The 20628-nt window shown below is 31.4% G+C and overlaps 1 protein-coding gene across 2 annotated transcripts; it reads left to right on the forward strand.

Annotated features, from left to right (window-relative positions):
- Window positions 1–2822: 2822 nt before the first annotated feature.
- On the forward strand, window positions 2823–19430 carry LOC143073512 (V-type proton ATPase subunit B). Of its 2 annotated transcripts, XM_076249122.1 has the most exons (14): window positions 2823–2972; window positions 10318–10373; window positions 10786–10884; window positions 12200–12293; window positions 12535–12612; window positions 13166–13305; window positions 13693–13797; window positions 14041–14138; window positions 14295–14418; window positions 14671–14821; window positions 15439–15521; window positions 16373–16477; window positions 17988–18117; window positions 18864–19430. In XM_076249122.1, the coding sequence occupies exons 1-14, from the start codon at window positions 2861–2863 to the stop codon at window positions 19040–19042; spliced, it is 1554 nt and encodes a 517-aa protein (XP_076105237.1). In that variant the 5' UTR covers window positions 2823–2860; the 3' UTR covers window positions 19043–19430. The 2 variants fall into 2 exon arrangements, with proteins under 2 accessions (XP_076105237.1, XP_076105238.1); XM_076249123.1 differs by lacking the exons at window positions 2823–2972; window positions 10318–10373; window positions 10786–10884 and adding an exon at window positions 11395–11426.
- Window positions 19431–20628: the final 1198 nt, after the last annotated feature.

Genomic DNA, 20628 nt, shown 5'->3' on the forward strand with positions numbered 1-20628 from the left:
AGCCCATACCGCATAGTCAGCTTTAAAAGGCCCCGAAATGACAATGTAAAACAATTCACACGAGAAAACTAACGGCCTAATTTGTCTACACAAAAAATGAACGAAAAACGAATATGTAACACCTAAACAAACGACAACCACTGAATTACAGGCTCCTGGCATGGGACAGGCACATACATGCAGAATGTGGTTGGGTTAAACATGTAAGTGGGATCCCCTCTAACCGGTGGACTAGTGGTATAACAGTACAATATAAGAACGAACTATAACTATAGAGGCTCGTCGCTCACCTTGGTCTATGTGCATGTAAAACAAAGGACATAGATGGATTCATGACAAGATTGTGTTTTGTGATGTGTTTGTAGATCTTACCTTACTGAACATTCTTGCTACTTACAATTTTCTCTATCTGTAATAAACTTGGCCTTTTAGTTACAGAGGAAAATATCAGTTTTGTAAAAATTTACCAAATTAATGAAAATGGTTAAAAATGGACTATAAAAGGCAATAACTCCTAAAGGGGTCAACTGACAATTTTGGTCATGCATGTTGACTTATTTGTAGATCTTACTTTGCTGAACATTATTGCTGTTTACAAATAAAAAAAAAATGTGGTATGATTGACAACTGTCCACAAGAGACCAAAATGACACAGACGTTAACAACTTTTCTCTATCTATAATAGTATTCAAGATAATAACCAAAATTAAACGGCAAAATTTCCATAAACATTACCAATTGGGGACAGCAACCAAACAACCAGATATTCAATTCATCTGAAAATTTCAGGGCAGATATATATTGACTTGATAAACAATTTAATCCCTGGTCAGATTTGCTCTAAATGCTTTGGTTTCAGAGTTAAAAGCCAAAATCTACATTTTACCCCTATGTTCTATTTTTAGCCATGGCGGCCATCTTGGTTGGTTGGCTGGGTCACCGCACACAATCTTTAAACAAGACACCCTAGCTAATAATGATTGTGGCTAAGTTTGGTTAAATTTGGCCCAGTAGTTTCAGAGGAGAAGATTTTTGTAAAAGATTACAAAAATTGACTAAAATTGGTAAATCATGACTATAAAAGGCCAAAACTCCTTAAGGTGTCAACTGACCATTTTGGTCGTGTTGACTTATTTGTAGATCTACTTTGCTGAACATTATTGCTGTTTACAGTTTATATCTATCTATAATAATATTCAAGATAATAACCAAAAACAGCAAAATTTTCTTAAAATTACAAATTCAGGAGCAGCAACCCAACAATGGGTTGTATGATGTATCTGAAAATTTCAGGGCAGATATAGCTTGACTGTTTGTTGGTTGGTCGGGTCACCGGACATATTTTTTAAACTAGATACCCCAATAATGATTGTGGCCAAGTTTGGTTGTATATGGCCCAGTAGTTTCAGAGAAGCCGAAGATTTTTGTAAATGTTAACGACGACGGACGACGCACGCCTAGTGATGAGAAAAGCTCACTAGGCCCTTTGGGCCAGGTTCGCTAAAAATCAGTTAAACTTGAAGGCTTAACTCATCGGATGGATAAAAATACAAATACAAGTGGACATGGCCGGATACTTGTATATCCCGGACAACAACTAAAAGACACTACGTACAGTCCCGAGAGTACTCGCAGTTACTGACAGCTAGTTCAAAGCCACTAACAACTAATAAAAAATATCATGCATCTTAGACTAAATTATCAATAAGTACACTTCCAACATCTGTGTATTCCAATGGATTTAGTGTACAGACGTAATAAACAGGCACTGAGAAAAAAACCATGCCGGACCTTGTGCAATAAAATTGAGAATGGAAATGGGGAATGTGTCAAATGCCTATTTTGACAAAATTAAACCAAACAGCTGGCTGCTAAAATTATTTCACTTTCATCAGAGACATATATACACATATATGTCTGCTTTCATTAATATGATTTTCCTAACACAAAAAAAAAGCATATCTTAATTTTATTCATATCTCTTGAATATTAAAACAGTATATTCCTCAGATCCAGTAAAAGAAGGCCACTATAATATATAAATGTATAACCAATGACATATATTAGTAATATAAGCTACTTGGTTTTACTATTAACTGGGGGGGGGGGAAGCAGGCTATTATGGTCAAAAATATGATAAAAAAGGGGGCCCATTCCCCAAGCGGCTTATATAAAAAGGGTTATAGAGACTATGTTGAGAAATTATGTTGGTCGAAATATTAAAAGTACAAACGTATCATTGAAATCCCAAATTTCAAATTGGGAGTATACGTAGTTATTCATGTTATTAATGCCCCCTCATTAATATATGTATTTCTAACAAGAAATCTTACAAAATTAGAAATTAGTTCCCACCCTCTTTTGATTAAAAAGGGTAGATATTTCAGACCAAAAATTAAGTCAATAGTATGCTTTGAATCTTTGTAATTTTATTCATTTAACCTTTGATTTGATATTGTGTCATACATACTATGTATTTATTTATCTGATGTAATATCATGTTAATGTGGGGGAAGACATCATTATACTTGTAATGATTTAAACTATTTTTACAAAATCCTTATAGCCTAATTATCCGGAAATATTAGCTGTTTGTTCGGGATCCGGTTTTAATAATTGTACCCCTTTTCAATGCGCAATTTTCTTAGGATAAATGCTTCCTTTCGTCCTTATTAAGGAATTGCATTGTAATAGCATAAATCATTCCACAGTGAGACCAGAGATATAAGTTCAAAATAGATGTGAATATTGAGATAAAATGTATTTTTCAAAATATTTATTTTATGGTACCCTTGATCAGACCAAGGATTGATGAGCACTTCCTCGTGATATCACATGACCGTTGAAAATATTGGTCAACATGGCGAAAACTATTGACATGAGTTCTTTCAACGGACCATTAAATGATGTTGCTGCACGAAAGATAAATCAACTTGCAGTTACAAGAGACTACATCTCTCAACCTAGGATAAGTAAGAATGTCATTCAAAACAACCCACTTATTACTATTTGTTTTCTGGCTTCAACATGTAACCGGCAAATATTTTATCTGTCATATACATGTATAAATCATTTGTATAGAAAATGTTTTTTTTTACATGTGGAGCAGAGGTTCCAAAGTTTTTTTGGACCTCAGTGGTCATTTGGTCCAGATTTGTTCAAGCCTTACTGGTCCAGTCAGTGTTTAAGCAGTCTATACACCTTATCCAATCCCCCCTGACCCGGCCGCTTTAACTTTTGACGCATACAACAATCACTTTTCCATTGTGGCGTCAGATATTTTGTTTGATGACGTCAAAATTTTACGGGAACCTGTGTGATCTCCAGTAATAGCAGACAAATAGCGATAAGGTGTATTATACATTATTCTAAGTATTCCATAAATTTCTACAATACACCTACACTGATACTGGTCATTTGGTCCAGAAATTCATGAACTAAATGCACCAAACCATTTATTAGTGGAGAGTCAGTGCTTCATGTTTGAGGGACCTTGGGAATAACTGTTAGAATACTAGTGTAGAGTATAGGGGACACCCTGGAATTTGCATACTACTTCTTCCTAGTAAGGGAATTCGAAAGACTCTGCAGCCGTAGTGTGGAATATTCTGACATGTGACTAATGAATCCAGGGACAGCTTCTTAGAAAACTTGTGTGATGCCACAGCTCTTAGTGTTCCAGCTGCATAGTTTTCACAGGGCTGTATGCCAACCCAAATTCCTCATCACTTGTTGTCCATGGTCATGGTCCGTAACTTTTACAAAAATCTTCTCCTCTGAAACTACGGTCCATACGGGGTCAAATTTAACCAAACTTGGCCACAATCATCATTGGGGTATTTTGTTATGAAAATGTGTCTGGTGACCCGGCCAACTAACCAAGATGGCCACCATGCCTAAAAATAGAACATGAAGTAAAATGTATAATTTGGCTTATATCTATGAAACCAAAGCATTTAGAGCAAAAATGACAGGTTAAAATTGTTCATAAGGTCAACATCTATCTGCCCTGAAATTTTCAGACAAATCTGACAACCCATTGTTGGGTTGCTGCCAATGAGTTAGTAATTTTTACAGAAATTTGGCAGATTTTTGCTATTATCTTAGATATACATGTATTATTGTTTCTAATTTTATCTAATACTGTGAATTATGATTTTAACCTTATTTTACATGATTTCCAATTTGAAAGCATCAGTAAATACATGTGAGTGACACCGGCTCTTGAGAGCCTCTAGTTATGATTCCCTGTACATAAGACTCTCAGTCCTTTTTTCGCAAGTCATGGCTTTATTGTGGTATTATTTTGATAAAAATTCTATAAATCTACTTGAATCCATGTTTCTGAGAAGTTTATGACCCTTAGCTAATTAACATTTACAGCAGGTTTTATAAGTCAGTCAGGGGTACTACATTTGTACTTGCACAAGTTTTTAGTTACTTGAAGAAGTAAAAAAAATATACTGTAAGCAGGGATCTCCATGGCCGCCATCGTTCAAATGTCTTGCGCCATCATCAAATGACTCGCCCCATCGTCAAATGACTCGCCCCATCGTTAAATTGTCTTGCGCCATCGTTAAATTGTCTTCCGCCATCGTTCAAAACTTCATCATTTTTGTAGCCTGTCGCCATTTGTTTTATCAATTATAATCAAATGCATGTAATTGCATAACCCTTAGGCTTTTTATGTTATAATCTAACACAGTTCTAACGCCTGAGGGATATCCGGATTAAGATCGCTAATCACTTGTACCTGAGCTTGTACAGGTAGATCAACAAACCAGACAGGAGAATACTATCTGAGGATAGACGATCCATTTGTCGAATTAATCAACTAAGTTTAGCTAATGATTATGATAATTTAGATTAAATAAATAAATTAATAATCCAGTTACAAAGAAAACAGTTTAACAAGTCGAACACGTGCTTTATTTTGACTTACGCAATCAGCATCCCCCTTTTTTAAGAAGTACAAAATAAGACGCAAAACAGTAAATATTATTTCATCACAAATTACTCGAGTACTGCTGTAACAATAATTTAGAATGACTTTAAAAGTTTAAAAGTAAAAACTTACAAATATTTCCTGTAAAGAAATATCGTAGCGTAATTCCGAATTCATTTCGTATATTACAATCAAATTGATACATCCGCGTTTCCGGTTTCTATTCAGACTCGAAAGATGCATGTTGCACAGCATCAATTTGTCAGATAAAGTCATTAAAAACCTTTTCATTTGCTTTACAAATCTCTTTAACCTTTTACATAACCCGTACGAATCGTTTTGCTGTTGCTGCAAATCAGCCATACCGGTAATGGGTTCTGAATTTGACAGTGTCCACGAAAAATAAGCTCCACATCATATGATTTTTAACCCCCATAACAATTACCAAAAATACAAGAAATCTACATGGGGACCTTCATGACACCTTTGGTCATTCTCGACTAAGGGGGGACTATGAAGACTTGGCATTTGAATGGTTAAAAACGGCAATAAATGAACATATTGATACTTCTAATTCTATAATGAAAATTCAAATAAATATAATTTAAATAAGCAATGAATTAGCATGTTCACCATTCCTTGTATGGAGGGATAAAATACTTCCGATCGCGCTACACTGTACAGCGTAGACACGGTTTGTAATGGTGAAAGTTCCTCCATGGTTCAATTTTCATCCATGGAGATCCCTGCTGTAAGTTGTGATTAACAGGTGATCCGCTTACATGTATAGCCATCGTATTGGTCACTTATCCATTTATTTATTATTTAATATTCATTTAATAATCTCATAATTATCAATGATTCATCATGTTCATAATTGACCATTTTCCCCACTAAAATCAGTCAGTGAGCATTGGAATTTCAATATTTCTCAAACGACTTCAAGGTGATTTTGTAGTTTTGTGAATTGAACAAAATTGTTTTCTCTGGACAGTTCACATTATGATTTAAAACTTCTCAAATGATTACTATTTGCATTTCGTTTGACAAACATATGAAGGTATTTTTGTCACAGTTTGGATATCTTTTCATCAAAATCTGTCTACAATTTTCTTGAAAAAAAATAAAACTTCATACGAAACGTTCAAAAATGTATTTAAGGTACAATGCACAATTTCATTTATTATGTTTATGCTGTGATTCCTGGTTTTATAAAAAGGAAACCATCCTTTATTAATCAGGAACATGAGGAATGTACCCTGAAAATAATTGAAGTGAAATTTGAAAACAGATATTTTTATCCTTGGTCTATCTTAAGCCTTCCAACTATTGATGTAATCATGGTAATACAAGTTCTGACACCTATATTGTAGTTATCCTAAAATATCCATATTTTGACTAAAAAATATAGATGCTACATGTATCTTAAAAGTTTAAATTGCAAAATGACCAGTACACAAGATCTTTTAACCTGGACTAGTCTTGGAGTTATTGCTCATGAATTATTTCTTCATTCATATGTTTTACATTCTTATTCTGTCATTTTGAAAACTGCTAAACATATAAACTGCAAAAATGATCAGTATTACAATATCTATGCTCTCTAAAATTCAGAACATTTTTGTCGAGCCTGCAACTTTACTTGCAGAAAGCTTGACATAGGGATAGTGATCTGGATAATGGTGGTGAAAATTTATATGTATCATGATTATGTCTTTCAGCATAAAAAAAGAAAGCTCGAAATAGGGATATTTGATCCATTGGTTTTTACGGTGGTGTTAGCTAACTTCTTAAAAGCTTTATATTTTAGAGGATCTGACCTTGATCTCATTTTCATGGTTCAGTGGTCATAGTTAAGTTTTTGTGTTTTGGTCTGGGTTTTTTTTATACTGTATGCAATAGCTCTACTATATTTGGTGTATGTAATGATTGTTAAATAAGATAAGATAAGATTTATTTTATTAAAGTGTTACCATCTATTACAGTATCTATATATATATACACACATAAAGTCATAAGAACCAAACATTTAGTAAAAGGATGCCAGCCGAAAACAACTTATGAGACACTATCATTAAAACAAACATCTAATACATACATAAAAGGACAAATTTGTTACATTTAACATGTTTAAAAATTATTTCGTAAATTAAAAAAGCTAAAATATATATAGTTTCTTGATGACATGTTTTCGTTGATAAAACATATAATAAAGGGAACAAGCTAAAAGAGGAACCATATTCTCATTACACATTAGATAACGAAGTTTTTCAATATCACATTAATACTCAAAATCAACATTTAAAAGACAGGCTTTGGCATATAATTCATGTCTGATATCAGAGTAAAAACAACAATTAAAAACAAAGTGTTTTTCGTCTTCAATTTGGCCACTATCACAAAAAATACACCAGGCCAAAAAAATTCGAGCCTATTTTAAGCGCCAACCCTAAGCAATATTATTTCCGTCGTAAAGTGAAAAATAAACTGAACTCGTGTTGAAAGTAAAAACAGTGTTGCCTGATACATCCCAATGTTCATAATCATGAATATGATAGCTGTTTAAAGGAAATTCGCGACTCGTGTGATGAAATAAACATTTTGCCGTAATTTTTTTCCAATCAATAACAAAGGGAAATAATCCAATCATTAAAACTACAGGTAAACTCTGCCCATGATCAACTCTGACCACAACAAGACGAAACCACACACTCAAAATCATGTCACAAAAAAGAAAATAAATTGAAAATACCGACCTACCTACCCTATTTTTTTAAAGCATGTAACCTTAAACAGACATATGTATATTTTTTTTTGCTTAAACGGTCTTGTTGAGGTTCTGGTGGTCTAGCATATTGACCTGTTTCAACTCTAAGTTGTAACGAACCAGCTCTGAAAAGTTTGTAAGGTGTACATGTCTAGCTGGAAGGTGTCTTCTGACCTTGACCTCATTTTCATGGTTCAGTGGTTTGAGTTTTTGTCTTTTTTTCTAATACTATATGCAATAGGTCAACTATATTTGGTGTATGGACATATTTTATGATCTGTATGTTAGTCATGCAGGTTTTATTTGACCTTGACCTCATTTTCATGGTTCATTGCTCAGTTTTAAGTTTTTGTGTTTTGGTCTGATTTTCTTAAAATATAAGCAAAAGGTCAACTATTTGTTGTATGAAAAATTGTTAGCTGTACAAGTCTGCCTGGCTTGGTTCATCTGACCTTGACCACATTTTCATGGCTCATTGGTCAATGTTTAGTTTTTTGGTTAATGTCAGGTTTACATGTATGTGACAGTTGAAATAAAGCTTTATATTTAGGACTATCACCGTAATATCAATGATTAGTAAAGAAGGTGAGACATTTCAGCGTGTGCACTCTTGTTACCATAGAACCTTTAAAAAGCAAAAATGATCAGCAAGACAAGATCTATAAATTAAATATGGCATTGTAAGTTCAAAGAGTTATTGCCTCTTTAATCACGATGATTTACCAAAAAGTGGTCATTGTGGAATACATTTTGTAAGTAGGTTAGTGACACAGGCTCTTTAGAGCCTTCAGAGTTTACAAAACAAAAACAGAACGGTTCTATAAATTAATAAAAGTATTTATTAATCTTTTTGTTATGCAGTAATTACTGTACATGTTTAACGTGCTCATGTTTAAGTTACAGTATTGCATTTTATTTTGGTTGTGATTTTAGACTTTAAAATGAAGACAAAATGGTCACATCTTTATTTAAACATTGACTTTTCCAATGCTGTCTTTCTACATCATGTACATGTGACAGTTGCATGCAAATTGAGTTCTCTTTACTCCCAAGCTATTGATTATGAATCAAGCAAATAGTTGTATAGACTTAAATACAGACAAGGAATATTGATCCCAGTACAGCATCCATTGATTTCTGTCCTATTGATTGGACAGTTTATGTTTTGTTAGAACAACCATACAATCATGACAGACCATTAATTAGTGATTGTTTCCTGACTTGTTTAGAAATTTATTGACTGTTTTTCTCTCACTGACTTGGTATTTTGATGGTAGGAGTGATGGATGATAGGAAACAGATTCAATGATTTATTCTAGATTGAATTTCATTAATTTCCGGTGCTAAAAAATATCTTGTCATTAGACAAGTTTCTTTTTGAATTGTATTCATGTGCAAATGATGTGCAGTGCAGTGTGAAATATGTGATTAAGTCAATAACATTAAATTCACGATTTAAATGACAGTACCTTTCTGTTTGAGAAATGTCTTTAATTTGATCATCCTGAACATGCATGAAATATTTGAAGCTGGATCAGATAAGCAACCAACAATCAATCACTGTTTTATTTGATTTCATCATTTGAATGGCAATCAAGAATGTGTAACACATTCCTGACATTACCAATTAATAGTATTATACCCCCTTTTCCAGGAAAACCAATTCATTGGCTATAGCACAGAAGGTCAACTAGAACTAGCGGAAAATATCTAGATTTGTATTCTGTATATCATGAATACTTTTATGACATTACATTACCTATGACAAGTATGATGCCAAAGAAAATTGTGGTTTTCATAGTTCCTTTCTTTGCACTTGGCATACATCGAAAAATGATGTGCTTTTGATATACATTTTAAAATTTGCAATTTAGAGGGAACCCAACATTTTGACTATAATAGATTTGGCTCATTAAACTTTCATAAATTTTGGCAAAATATTTTCATTGATTTGTTGACAAAAAGTATGAAAATTTCAAGAATTTTGAACCATACAATTTACAGGAATAATTTCATGGATGTGTAGCAGTTTGACAAACACAAGTTTTGCTCATTGAGAAGCTTGATTTTTCTTTTCTTTTGGTATGTGATTAAAAGTTCATCTGACTTTTAAAAAGTTGACTCCCTATTAACATGATTAAGATGACACAAAAGGAAGATAGTTAATTTGTTTTACCCAAATGACTTGCATATATATTTACAAAGATAACATATCATGTTATTATAATTTAACTATGATTATGAACCATGCTTTATCCTAGAGACTTAAACCCTGATCTTGATGTATACTTTGCAACTTATAAGTTATAATGTCAGAGGTAAAATTATTAACACCTCTTATGCTATATATTTGGATAAAATGAAGGTTATGATGTTGAGCTAAATATAATTTAACATTGTGTCTATTGGATAAAAAAATTCAAAATGTGGACATACATCATTGTACATGTGTTGTTGGGCTTGCATTTGGTCAGTGTCACATTAGGGATTACTCTCAATCACCATGATCACCTTTGATCTAAAATTCAGTTTCTTTTTTACTATCAGAAAAAGACAGTAGTTGGTCTGTAACATGTGTGCTGATTATTTATTTTATTTATTTCAGCATATAAAACCGTGTCCGGTGTAAATGGACCTTTGGTTATCCTGGATGATGTAAAGGTAAGCTATTCAAAAAAGTTCAGCAAATGCTTAAGAAACAGATATAGTTAAAGTGGACTAATTTGAATTACTGTGGCATTTGAGTAATCTCATTATATTTTTCTTTGAAAAAACACATATATATTTGATAAAAAAGGAGTGATTTTTTGTGGATCCAGGATGTGCATGTGTTTGATTGGTATTTTAACTTCCTGTGGCACGTATTGTATTAATAATTATTAAGATACTTTTTGATTTCTTTTAAAACCATATTTTTGAAAGCAAAATATACACTAGTTGTGTTTATGATTTGCAATATGTCACACATTATGATAATTGCAAGTGTCTACAGGGTGTAAAGGGAAAGTATTTTGACAGTTACCGACTACCAATTCATTCTTAGTCTATGAATAATATTTTTGTTTTGTTTCAGTTTGCCAAGTTTGCAGAAATTGTACATTTAACGTTAGCAGATGGAACTGTCAGAAGTGGACAAGTTCTGGAAGTGTCTGGCTCTAAAGCCATTGTTCAGGTAAACTATCTTAAGTTCTGGAAGTGTCTGGCTCTAAAGCCATTGTTCAGGTAAACTATCTAAAGTTCTGGAAGTGTCTGGCTCTAAAGCCATTGTTCAGGTACATTTAAAACTATCTAAAGTTCTGGAAGTGTCTGGCTCTAAAGCTATTGTTCAGGTAAACTATAGTGTCTGGTTGTAAAGACATTGTTCAGATAAACTATCTAAAGTTCTGGAAGTGTCTGCCTCTAAAGCCATTGTTCAGGTAAACTATCTTAAGTTCTGGAAGTGTCTGGCCCTAAAGCCATTGTTCAAGTAAACTATAGTGTCTGGCTCTAAAGCCATTGTTCAGGTAAACTATAGTGTCAGGCTCTAAAGCCATTGTTCAGGTAAACTATAGTGTCTGGCTCTAAAGCCATTGTTCAGGTAAACTATAGTGTCTGGCTCTAAAGCCATTGTTCTGGTAAACTTACTAAAGTTCTGGAAGTGTCTGGCTCTAAAGCCATTGTTCAGGTGAATTATCTTAAGTTCTGGAAGTGTCTGGCTCTAAAGCCATTGTTCAGGTAAATTGTCCTCTTACATTGAATACAATTCTCTGGTTATGAAACTATTTCTAAAATGAAAAAAGTCATTTATAAGACACGGCCTATCATTTAACAGGAAGAAATCCTGTTTTTTATACGACCGCAAAAATTGAAATTTCAGATTTCATAAATAAAAAGAAAATTTCTTCAAACATTTTTTTGAGAGGATTAATATTCAACAACATAGTGAATTGCTCAAAGGCAAAACACAAATTTTAAGTTTATTAGACCACATTCATTCTGTGTCAGAAACCTATGCTGTGTCAACTATTTAATCACAATCCAAATTTAGAGCTGAATCCAGCTTGAATGTTGTGTCCATACTTGCCCCAACTGTTCAGGGTTCAACCTCTGTGGTCGTTTAAAGCTGCGCCTTGCGGAGCATCTGGTTATACAAATAAAATGAAATATATGAAAAAATGAATCTTCCAGAACTTTAGGAATAAATCAATATAGTTCAATTGATGTTATAAAGGTTAAAGATTTGTTCATTACTAAAATTCATGACCTTTGGGTCTATTTTAGAAAAATTATAAGTTTTCCAAATGGGAAAGTTATTAAAAAATGTGCCACTCCTTTTCACCAGATTGGCAGTGACCCTAGTCCCAAATAATCAGGAATATCTGGTTTGAATTTATACATACTGAGGCAGTGTAACTACCATTACCACTTTAGCTCTTTCCACAATGTATGTGAATCTACATAAAGCTGTGTTTAAATTAGTTTTGAACCTTTTTACTTATATTTTGTAGGTATTTGAAGGAACCTCTGGAATTGATGCCAAACATACATTATGTGAATTTACAGGAGATATTCTTAGAACTCCCGTATCAGAGGACATGTTGGGTGAGACTGATAACATTGGAGTATAACATTGCTTTACTGAGAAATATATTGATGCAGAAGCCTTACCTTAATATAGAAATATTAAAAGTACACATGTACAATTGTTTAGCCTATAGCTAGCATTTGAGGTGAAACTTAGAATTTCAAAGATTAAATAAAAATTAACAACAGAGACTGTAAAGCTATTTGATATTGAACAAACATTTCTTATGTATATGTTTTTATTTCATGTTTTTTTCAGGTCGTGTATTCAATGGTTCAGGTAAACCTATAGATAGAGGACCACCAGTATTAGCAGAGGACTTCTTGGATATTCAAGGTAAAAATCTTTAGTTTTATTAGATAATGAAAATGAAAACTACAGAATGCTTTTTTCTAAAATAGACCCAAAGGTCATGAATCTTAACAGATTTTATATGAAAGTATGATTTGAGAAAGTCACTATTCATATTCAATGAAACTAGATTTTTAACTGCTTTTCTCATTACCCAAGATAAAAAGAAGAAAATGTCAAAGCCCAATTCTTATTATTTTGAACCCCCTGTAACCACTTCCAAATTTTAGTGAATCTGCTTCCTAAGTAAAATTTGTATACATTCACAACTAAGGGTATATGTAAAGTAAGTAATATCAGTAAATCCCTAAGAATATCAAGAAAGAATATGAAGTAACTAAACAATCTACCAGCATGTATAATGTAATCGTGTTGGAAAAGCACAACTATTTATAAACATTTAAACATATAAAATGATTTATATTTTTGACTTTATACACATATTTTAGGACACACTATGAATCCATGGTCTTGTATTTTCCCATATTTTGAAACCATGATCACTGTTCATACTATATTATTTTTATTTTTATTTTAGGACAACCTATCAATCCCTGGTCTCGTATTTACCCAGAGGAAATGATCCAGACAGGAATATCAGCTATAGATGGTATGAACAGTATTGCCAGAGGACAGAAAATTCCTATCTTCTCTGCTGCTGGTTTACCTCACAATGAAGTAAGAGTCACGTTGATAGCTTTCTATGACATTGTTTTTAATGTTAGGGGTAATTTATAAGTAAATTAACAGATTCAGAAATGAACAGGGAATATTTTTTTTAAAATTGAATGTTATATAATTGAGCAGAAAACAAGCAAAAGAAATCAAATACAGTTTAATATAATTATTTTTTTCTTATTTCTGGGCTTTAGGAGCTCGAGGGGGAGACAACTCAAACTCCAAAGAAAATTTACAAGTCTATGATTATTTGATATAGTTATAAATATGACAATCAGTTTGCCTTTCAGTTCTAAGTTTAAAGTTGTTAAATTTTGCAAACTTTCCTTATTATAACTTTATTTAGCTGCATAGTACGATGTGTATTTGTTATAATGGCTTTTATAGATTGCTGCACAGATTTGTAGACAGGGTGGTCTTGTCAAAGTTCCAGGGAAAAGTGTATTAGATGATCACGATGACAACTTTGCTATTGTGTTTGCAGCTATGGGTGTAAGTATTACATCTGATATACAAACTCATTACTTGATTTTAGCTGAAAATGGAAATGTAGAGATAACACCAATTGCTTTTTCAAGTATTGTGAGAATATAGATACGAAGTTTTTTTATGAAACTTATTTTCAGTCTCTAACATGTCTAATGTTGATGTCATTCAATAGAAATAAAAAAAGAAATGATCTATAAACACTGTGAGATTATTTTTAATTTTGAAATTTCGTACAATGTCTTTTAGGTCAATATGGAAACTGCTCGATTTTTCAAACAAGACTTTGAAGAGAATGGTTCTATGGAAAATGTGTGTCTTTTCTTGAACTTAGCTAATGATCCAACGTAAGTACTTAATAAAGCTGTATTCAAATTAGAACAAATCATTGAAACAAAAACACTGAAAGGTTGGTAATGGAAATAATACTTTTTGATATTTTGACAAACAATGGAAATTGTTACAGTTGCCTATAACTAAAACTTTTTATTGTCTTATTTCAGCATTGAACGTATCATCACTCCTAGAATTGCTTTGACAACAGCAGAATTTTTAGCTTACCAGTGTGAGAAACACGTGTTGGTCATTTTAACAGACATGAGCTCTTATGCTGATGCTTTGAGAGAGGTTGGTTTTCTACATTCAGTTTGAACTCAACATTAATGAATTTAAGTTTATTCATGTCATAAAAAAATCAATGAACAAAAGTTAAATATATCAATTTGATACAAACTCATCAAAGATACCAGGCTTATAAACTTTTCAATATGAAAATATGAAAATTTGCTCATGAAATGTAAAAACGAAGAATATTTTTATGTTACTAGTATACAAGTTCTTATGTTGTTTTATTTTAATCAATCATTTTGTGTTTTACAGGTATCAGCTGCCAGAGAAGAGGTACCAGGTCGTCGTGGTTTCCCAGGTTACATGTACACAGATTTAGCTACTATTTATGAAAGAGCTGGTCGTGTTGAGGGACGTAATGGTTCCATTACACAGATTCCTATCTTAACTATGCCTAACGATGGTAATTTATCATGTTTATTTATCATTGTTTACAGTTATATCAAGGGAGATAACTTGAGACCTTCAGATGTTTATCAACAATATTAATAGTATTAAATTAGAAGGAACATGGAAAAATATAGAAACCATAATAAAGATTTCATACCTGCTTTCACATTTACCAACTGGCAAGATAATTTTTATCAATGTTTTACCACTAAAAACAGACAACACATTTGCCACTTGAAAGTTGTGATTTCCAGAAGTCAGTGAAAAGTAAATTTTCAACTATTCCAATTTTTAAAAAGAAATGTAGTGAATGAGTATTTTTTATTATTGACGAGTTACACAAAAATAGCAAAAAAAGACAAGATTTGTTTGCTAGACTTTCATAGATGACAGAAAATACTGTACTTCATTCCGACAAAAATAAAAATAAACAAAATAAACAACACACCATAGTTTATAGATCAGTGTATTTGAAATTGCTTAAAAAAATAAACTAAATGGAAGATTCCTATGAACAATTTTTAAAAATGAAAATTTTGTAAAAACCAGTTCTAAAATTAAACTCAAACAAACACAATGAAGATCAGTTTGTGGTAATACACTAATTGTTTACTATTTATAATTATACAGATATTACCCATCCTATTCCTGATTTAACTGGTTATATCACAGAAGGACAGATCTATGTAGACAGACAATTACATAATAGACAGGTTTGTTATCTCTATTGTCTAATAACTAATTGTTAATGTATACTTTAGATTAATATTTATAAGACACCAATCTTCATGGATTCCATTGGTAAAGGTAAACCATAAATTTAAAAATTCAATGCAGTGTTTTTTGTATGCAGACTATGGCAAAATAACGAAATCAAATATCCTGGAAAATACAATATTTTGCAATTCACAAAAAATTGTATCCATGAGATTAAGAAAATGGCGTTCAATGTTATTTTTGTCTATTTTTGAATTATATTTTGCAAAAATTTTAACATGTTATTGAAAATATATATTTTTTCTTTTAACAACTTCAAAGCTTGTTGCATTATTTTTCTTGTAATATTAGTGTCTGCATTTAACAAGAAACTCTTGAAATCTCCAGATAAACTTGCAAATTTTCTTTTCTGCCGCGGCGTTTCCTCTTTGTTTGTTATGAGTGTTGTCATGAATCTTAATTTTGCAAGATTGTATTTTATATTGACCGTCAGTATACATGTAAATAGAAACATAACATAGCGTCAATATACTTAAAAATAAAACAAGGCTTTGGATAAGTGAAATAACCTTTCAAACACATGATCGTGATATCCAATGAAAACAGTAGAATGTAGCACCATATGTAATATATACATATATTTATCAGTGTTTAGCATGATTTGATAGGTCATTTATTTATCAAGCGTGATTCAATTCTAACAGTATTTAATTAGAAAACATATTTACAAAAAGAATGATATCAACAATTAACTATTTCACAGAATATAATGTGATACTAGTTATAGCCATTTGAAAAAAATGCTAAACTTATAGTTTAAATCCCAAACTAATGTTTACCATTTCAGATCTATCCACCAATCAACGTATTACCTTCACTATCCAGATTGATGAAGTCAGCTATTGGAGAAGGCATGACAAGAGAAGATCACTCTGATGTTTCTAATCAATTGGTAAGTAACTGTTTAAAATACCAGTTAAAAAAGACTGCGCCTTAAATATATATTTTTTTCTCCGAAGTGTCATTTCATTTCTGCCTAATGGGGTTGTATGCATTTTGAAAAGAAAAGTAACAGAAATTTCTTGTTTTGTCTAATCAGCAGCGTACCATTTGCAGAATGTATACAGTAATTATGCCTTGTGTTTTTGTCAAACAATTTTTTTTAGGGTTTGTAACTTGGACAGTTTCATCCTTTGATTCATGATGCTGTAAATTCAGAAATTATTGTTTATATTCTTTAGAATAATGTAACTGAGTGAGTATTATAGTGCCTAACAAGATTTTGTGAGGTAGACGAAATTGACTTTAAAACGATCGTATTGACTTTTGATGTGCAGAAATAGGCAGATCGGACATATTTTGACTTTAGTTACTTACTTCTTAAGTTTGGGATTAATTGTAATTAACATATTCCAATGAGACTGAAAAATGCTTTTTTTTATTATGATAAATAATAATTTTACCTGCCGTAGTCGTGCGTAAAATATATTTCGGTATTTCTCTTACGAAAATGACTTGTTTAATAGAACAAAACGTATTATTTGTAAACTTTCTCTTTACTCTTCACAATAGGCTTTTAAAAAATAACCTTTCAACTGTATATTCCGAAAATTTTGTGAAAATGGAATAAGTGGCAATTCTTACCTTTCATACCTTAACTTTCATTGATAAAACATAATATTGACTCGTCCAGTGTCCAGTTTGAAGGTCATTTTAGTTACCGTACACATTCATGCACGTTCTAATTAATCAATAGTCATGTATGAAAAGCATAAACAAGTTTGAAGGTAAACTAATAACAACTTAATCCAATCAAATTGCCTACGATTCAATAACAATGACCAGTCCACATCATAAAAATGTATAGGGGTAAACTGGGTAGGGAGAAAATGTCAGATATATTAAGTTCATTATTTTGCAATAACGAGTAAAAATTTGTTAACCAATAGATTTGTTATAATTTCATAAACATGTCGTTATGTATTGGTATAGTTTTTGGATCTTTCATTAGCGTATTTAAGGCTGTAGAAAGTTTGGCCTTCAAAAGTCAACATAATCATTGACTTTATAAAGAAAATTCGCCTTTTTAAAACATTGAATGTTTCACAAATAATACGCGACAACAAAGCAAAATCATTTCTTAAAACACTGCAAAAAAAATAATTCTGATTGATGCAGTTGTATTGTCATAAATTGCACTGGAGTGAACAGTGGTACATCAAACGTCGAATTCCCTCACACAATGTTATCACACACTATACAATAAAAAGAACACCCATTCAACATCTCATACATGTATTTATAGTTTTCTGTACGCATGTATTGCTTTTAATCGACACTGGAATGCTTTTTGAGAAAGGTTGTAAATTGTCCATTCTTCTTCAAAAAAAGCATTAAAAAATGTGCTCATTGCAAAATAATCAACATTTCTATCGATATGTATTTTAATTAATCCTTTTCAGTATGCTTGTTATGCTATTGGTAAAGACGTACAAGCTATGAAGGCTGTCGTAGGAGAGGAGGCTTTAACTCCAGAAGATTTGTTGTATTTAGAATTTTTAACCAAATTTGAGAAGAATTTTATATCACAGGGTAAGTGACATATAACATATTGACTTGACACGCTAGAACTTTTAAAGTTTCAATTTTTTTTTCACCTCTCAAACCAAACTAAATGGTAAAAATATAGTCTTGCTCAATTATATTTCTAGAGGAAATTACAGAAGGGGAGAGTTCTGTGATCACTGTATGAAACAGAACAATTCTGACACTATTGTATAATCTATCATAATTGATGAATACGCATGAAAGGAGCTATGACATGTATGAAGACGTCATAGTATTTTCATGGAAACAAATTGCTAACTTAATCCAAAGTAAGGGGAGGTAACAAAGGGAATCATAAAATTGTTAAGGTTTAAATGGATTTTTTTATACTTGACAATGAATGCATTTTCACTTTCATTATGAACATAAGGAGATGTGGAATGCCAACTATCCACCAAAGTCTTAATAATGACGTTGGTGTAAGCAACTTTTGTTGATTTTAGTACTATATTTATCTTGAAATCAAGCATTTTGTACATTATTTTGTCACCAAATTACTACTAGAAAGTTTGTAATTTTATAGTGGAAGTTTATCATGCAAAACAGCTATAGTTTACAAGGTTGGATACAAACCAGAATTTGTTATTTGCAATCATCTATAAATTCTCTAAACTGTTTCTGTAAATCTTATTTTGTAATATATACAAATAGACAAGATATTTCTTGTTTAAAAGAAGAAATGAATTTTAGAATTTGTAGTAATACATTTATCTTTTTTTTTGTCATTGCAGGTCATTACGAAAACAGAACAATTTTTGAATCTCTAGATATTGGATGGCAATTGTTGCGTATTTTCCCAAAAGAAATGTTAAAACGTATTCCACAGTCAACTTTGGCAAAATATTATCCAAGAGACACACAAAAATCAGCAGGGGCAGCGGCCCATCCAGATCAAAGCACACAATTATAAGATTTACTGTAAAATTAGACATCTTATTAATAATACATTCCCAGAAATTAGAGTCCAAGTGGACCATCAGAACTTTTTTGTATTTACAGTATAACAAGAGGTTCTAGATGTGATTTCTTTCATGACAAAGATATATTGTAAAGTGGTATATGTTGGCCTTTTTTAAATTTTGCTATTACTAGAGCTATACCAGATCATAAAAACTTGAGTTTTCACATTCTACAAACTGGTTTTGATCTTTAGTAGGGTAATATTTAAGTGAGGTCATATTTACGAGTAATTATCACAAATTAAAAAAATAAACACCTCACGAAAAATTTCCACTTTACAGTATGGTCTTATTAATATATATATTTGGAAAACATATTAAATAAACTAAGCACATTATTATGTCATGCTTTGTGATTATTTCAATTCTGTCTCGAAATAAATCAGTTTTAAGGGTATTTTTTGTTGCGGGTGATTTAAGTAGATTCTAGGTAGATGTTATAATGAAATTATGTTGTAATCTATATAAACAGATAATGTAAAGAATATCATAGTGATAAATAAATTCATTGTGGACTTGAGTAAAATGTATTTGTTTCTTCTGTTATTTATTGGTAGGTAATATATATTTTATTAGAATTTCTAGTCATCATTTGAATATCTTTTATGAAGAATTAAAACACTATGCTGATGGTCTTTATAGGAAACTTCAAATTTAAGAAGACGAAAAAAAATTAAAGAATTGTATACTTGCATGAAACTTTTGCTTTTGTTTATATATATATATATATAATATTACTTAATCTAATGTTCAGAAAAAGTCACATGTTCCACTGTAAAGTATACTCAAAAACAGCAAATTGAAAAAGAGATATTGCATAGTTTTTTCTGTAGATATATAAATATAGAAATTATAAAACCTCAATATTGAAACAGTCAATCAAATAAATTTCTGCTCTATTTCTGGCTAATTAACAATAGTAATTTAACAACTGTATTTTGTTGGGGGTTGATACAAGGATAAATTGACATTGAAAGTCAATATACCACTTTGAGTTTGATATGGTCTTGTATCAACCTCATATATAGGATATCATTTTAAAACATATTTCTTGAAAACATTTTCTTGCATTAAGGATTATGGAAGTTATTGTATACGAACTGGAATGTGATTTCAGGAGATATGAAGTTATGTAAAATGTTCTGTTATGTTATTCAATCTATAAAGTTTGAAGTTTTAGTCCCAGAAAAACACTTAGCATATTGTTCATAACCAATCAGTTAATATAAACACATTGCAAACTAGGAGAAAAAAAACCAAAAGTTATTTAAGCATTGTGAAGATCCTCATTTAGATCTTGAAACAAATACAACTATTCTGATTATCTTGTAATACAAGTTTTAGAGAGAATGGTATCATCTAGTCTTGTCTTGTGTAACAAGTCTGGTGTATTAATTCTACTTTATGACTTGCATCTTTTGCATTGTTCATAAACTAATATTCAGCATTGTTCAAACGTTGCAAACATAGCCTAATTGATTTTAATAAAAACTGTACATTATAAAACATATAGATAGTTGAAAGTAATTTATGTATG

The sequence above is a fragment of the Mytilus galloprovincialis genome, chromosome 4 (genome assembly GCF_965363235.1).
Source record: "Mytilus galloprovincialis chromosome 4, xbMytGall1.hap1.1, whole genome shotgun sequence".
Lineage (NCBI taxonomy): Eukaryota > Metazoa > Mollusca > Bivalvia > Mytilida > Mytilidae > Mytilus > Mytilus galloprovincialis.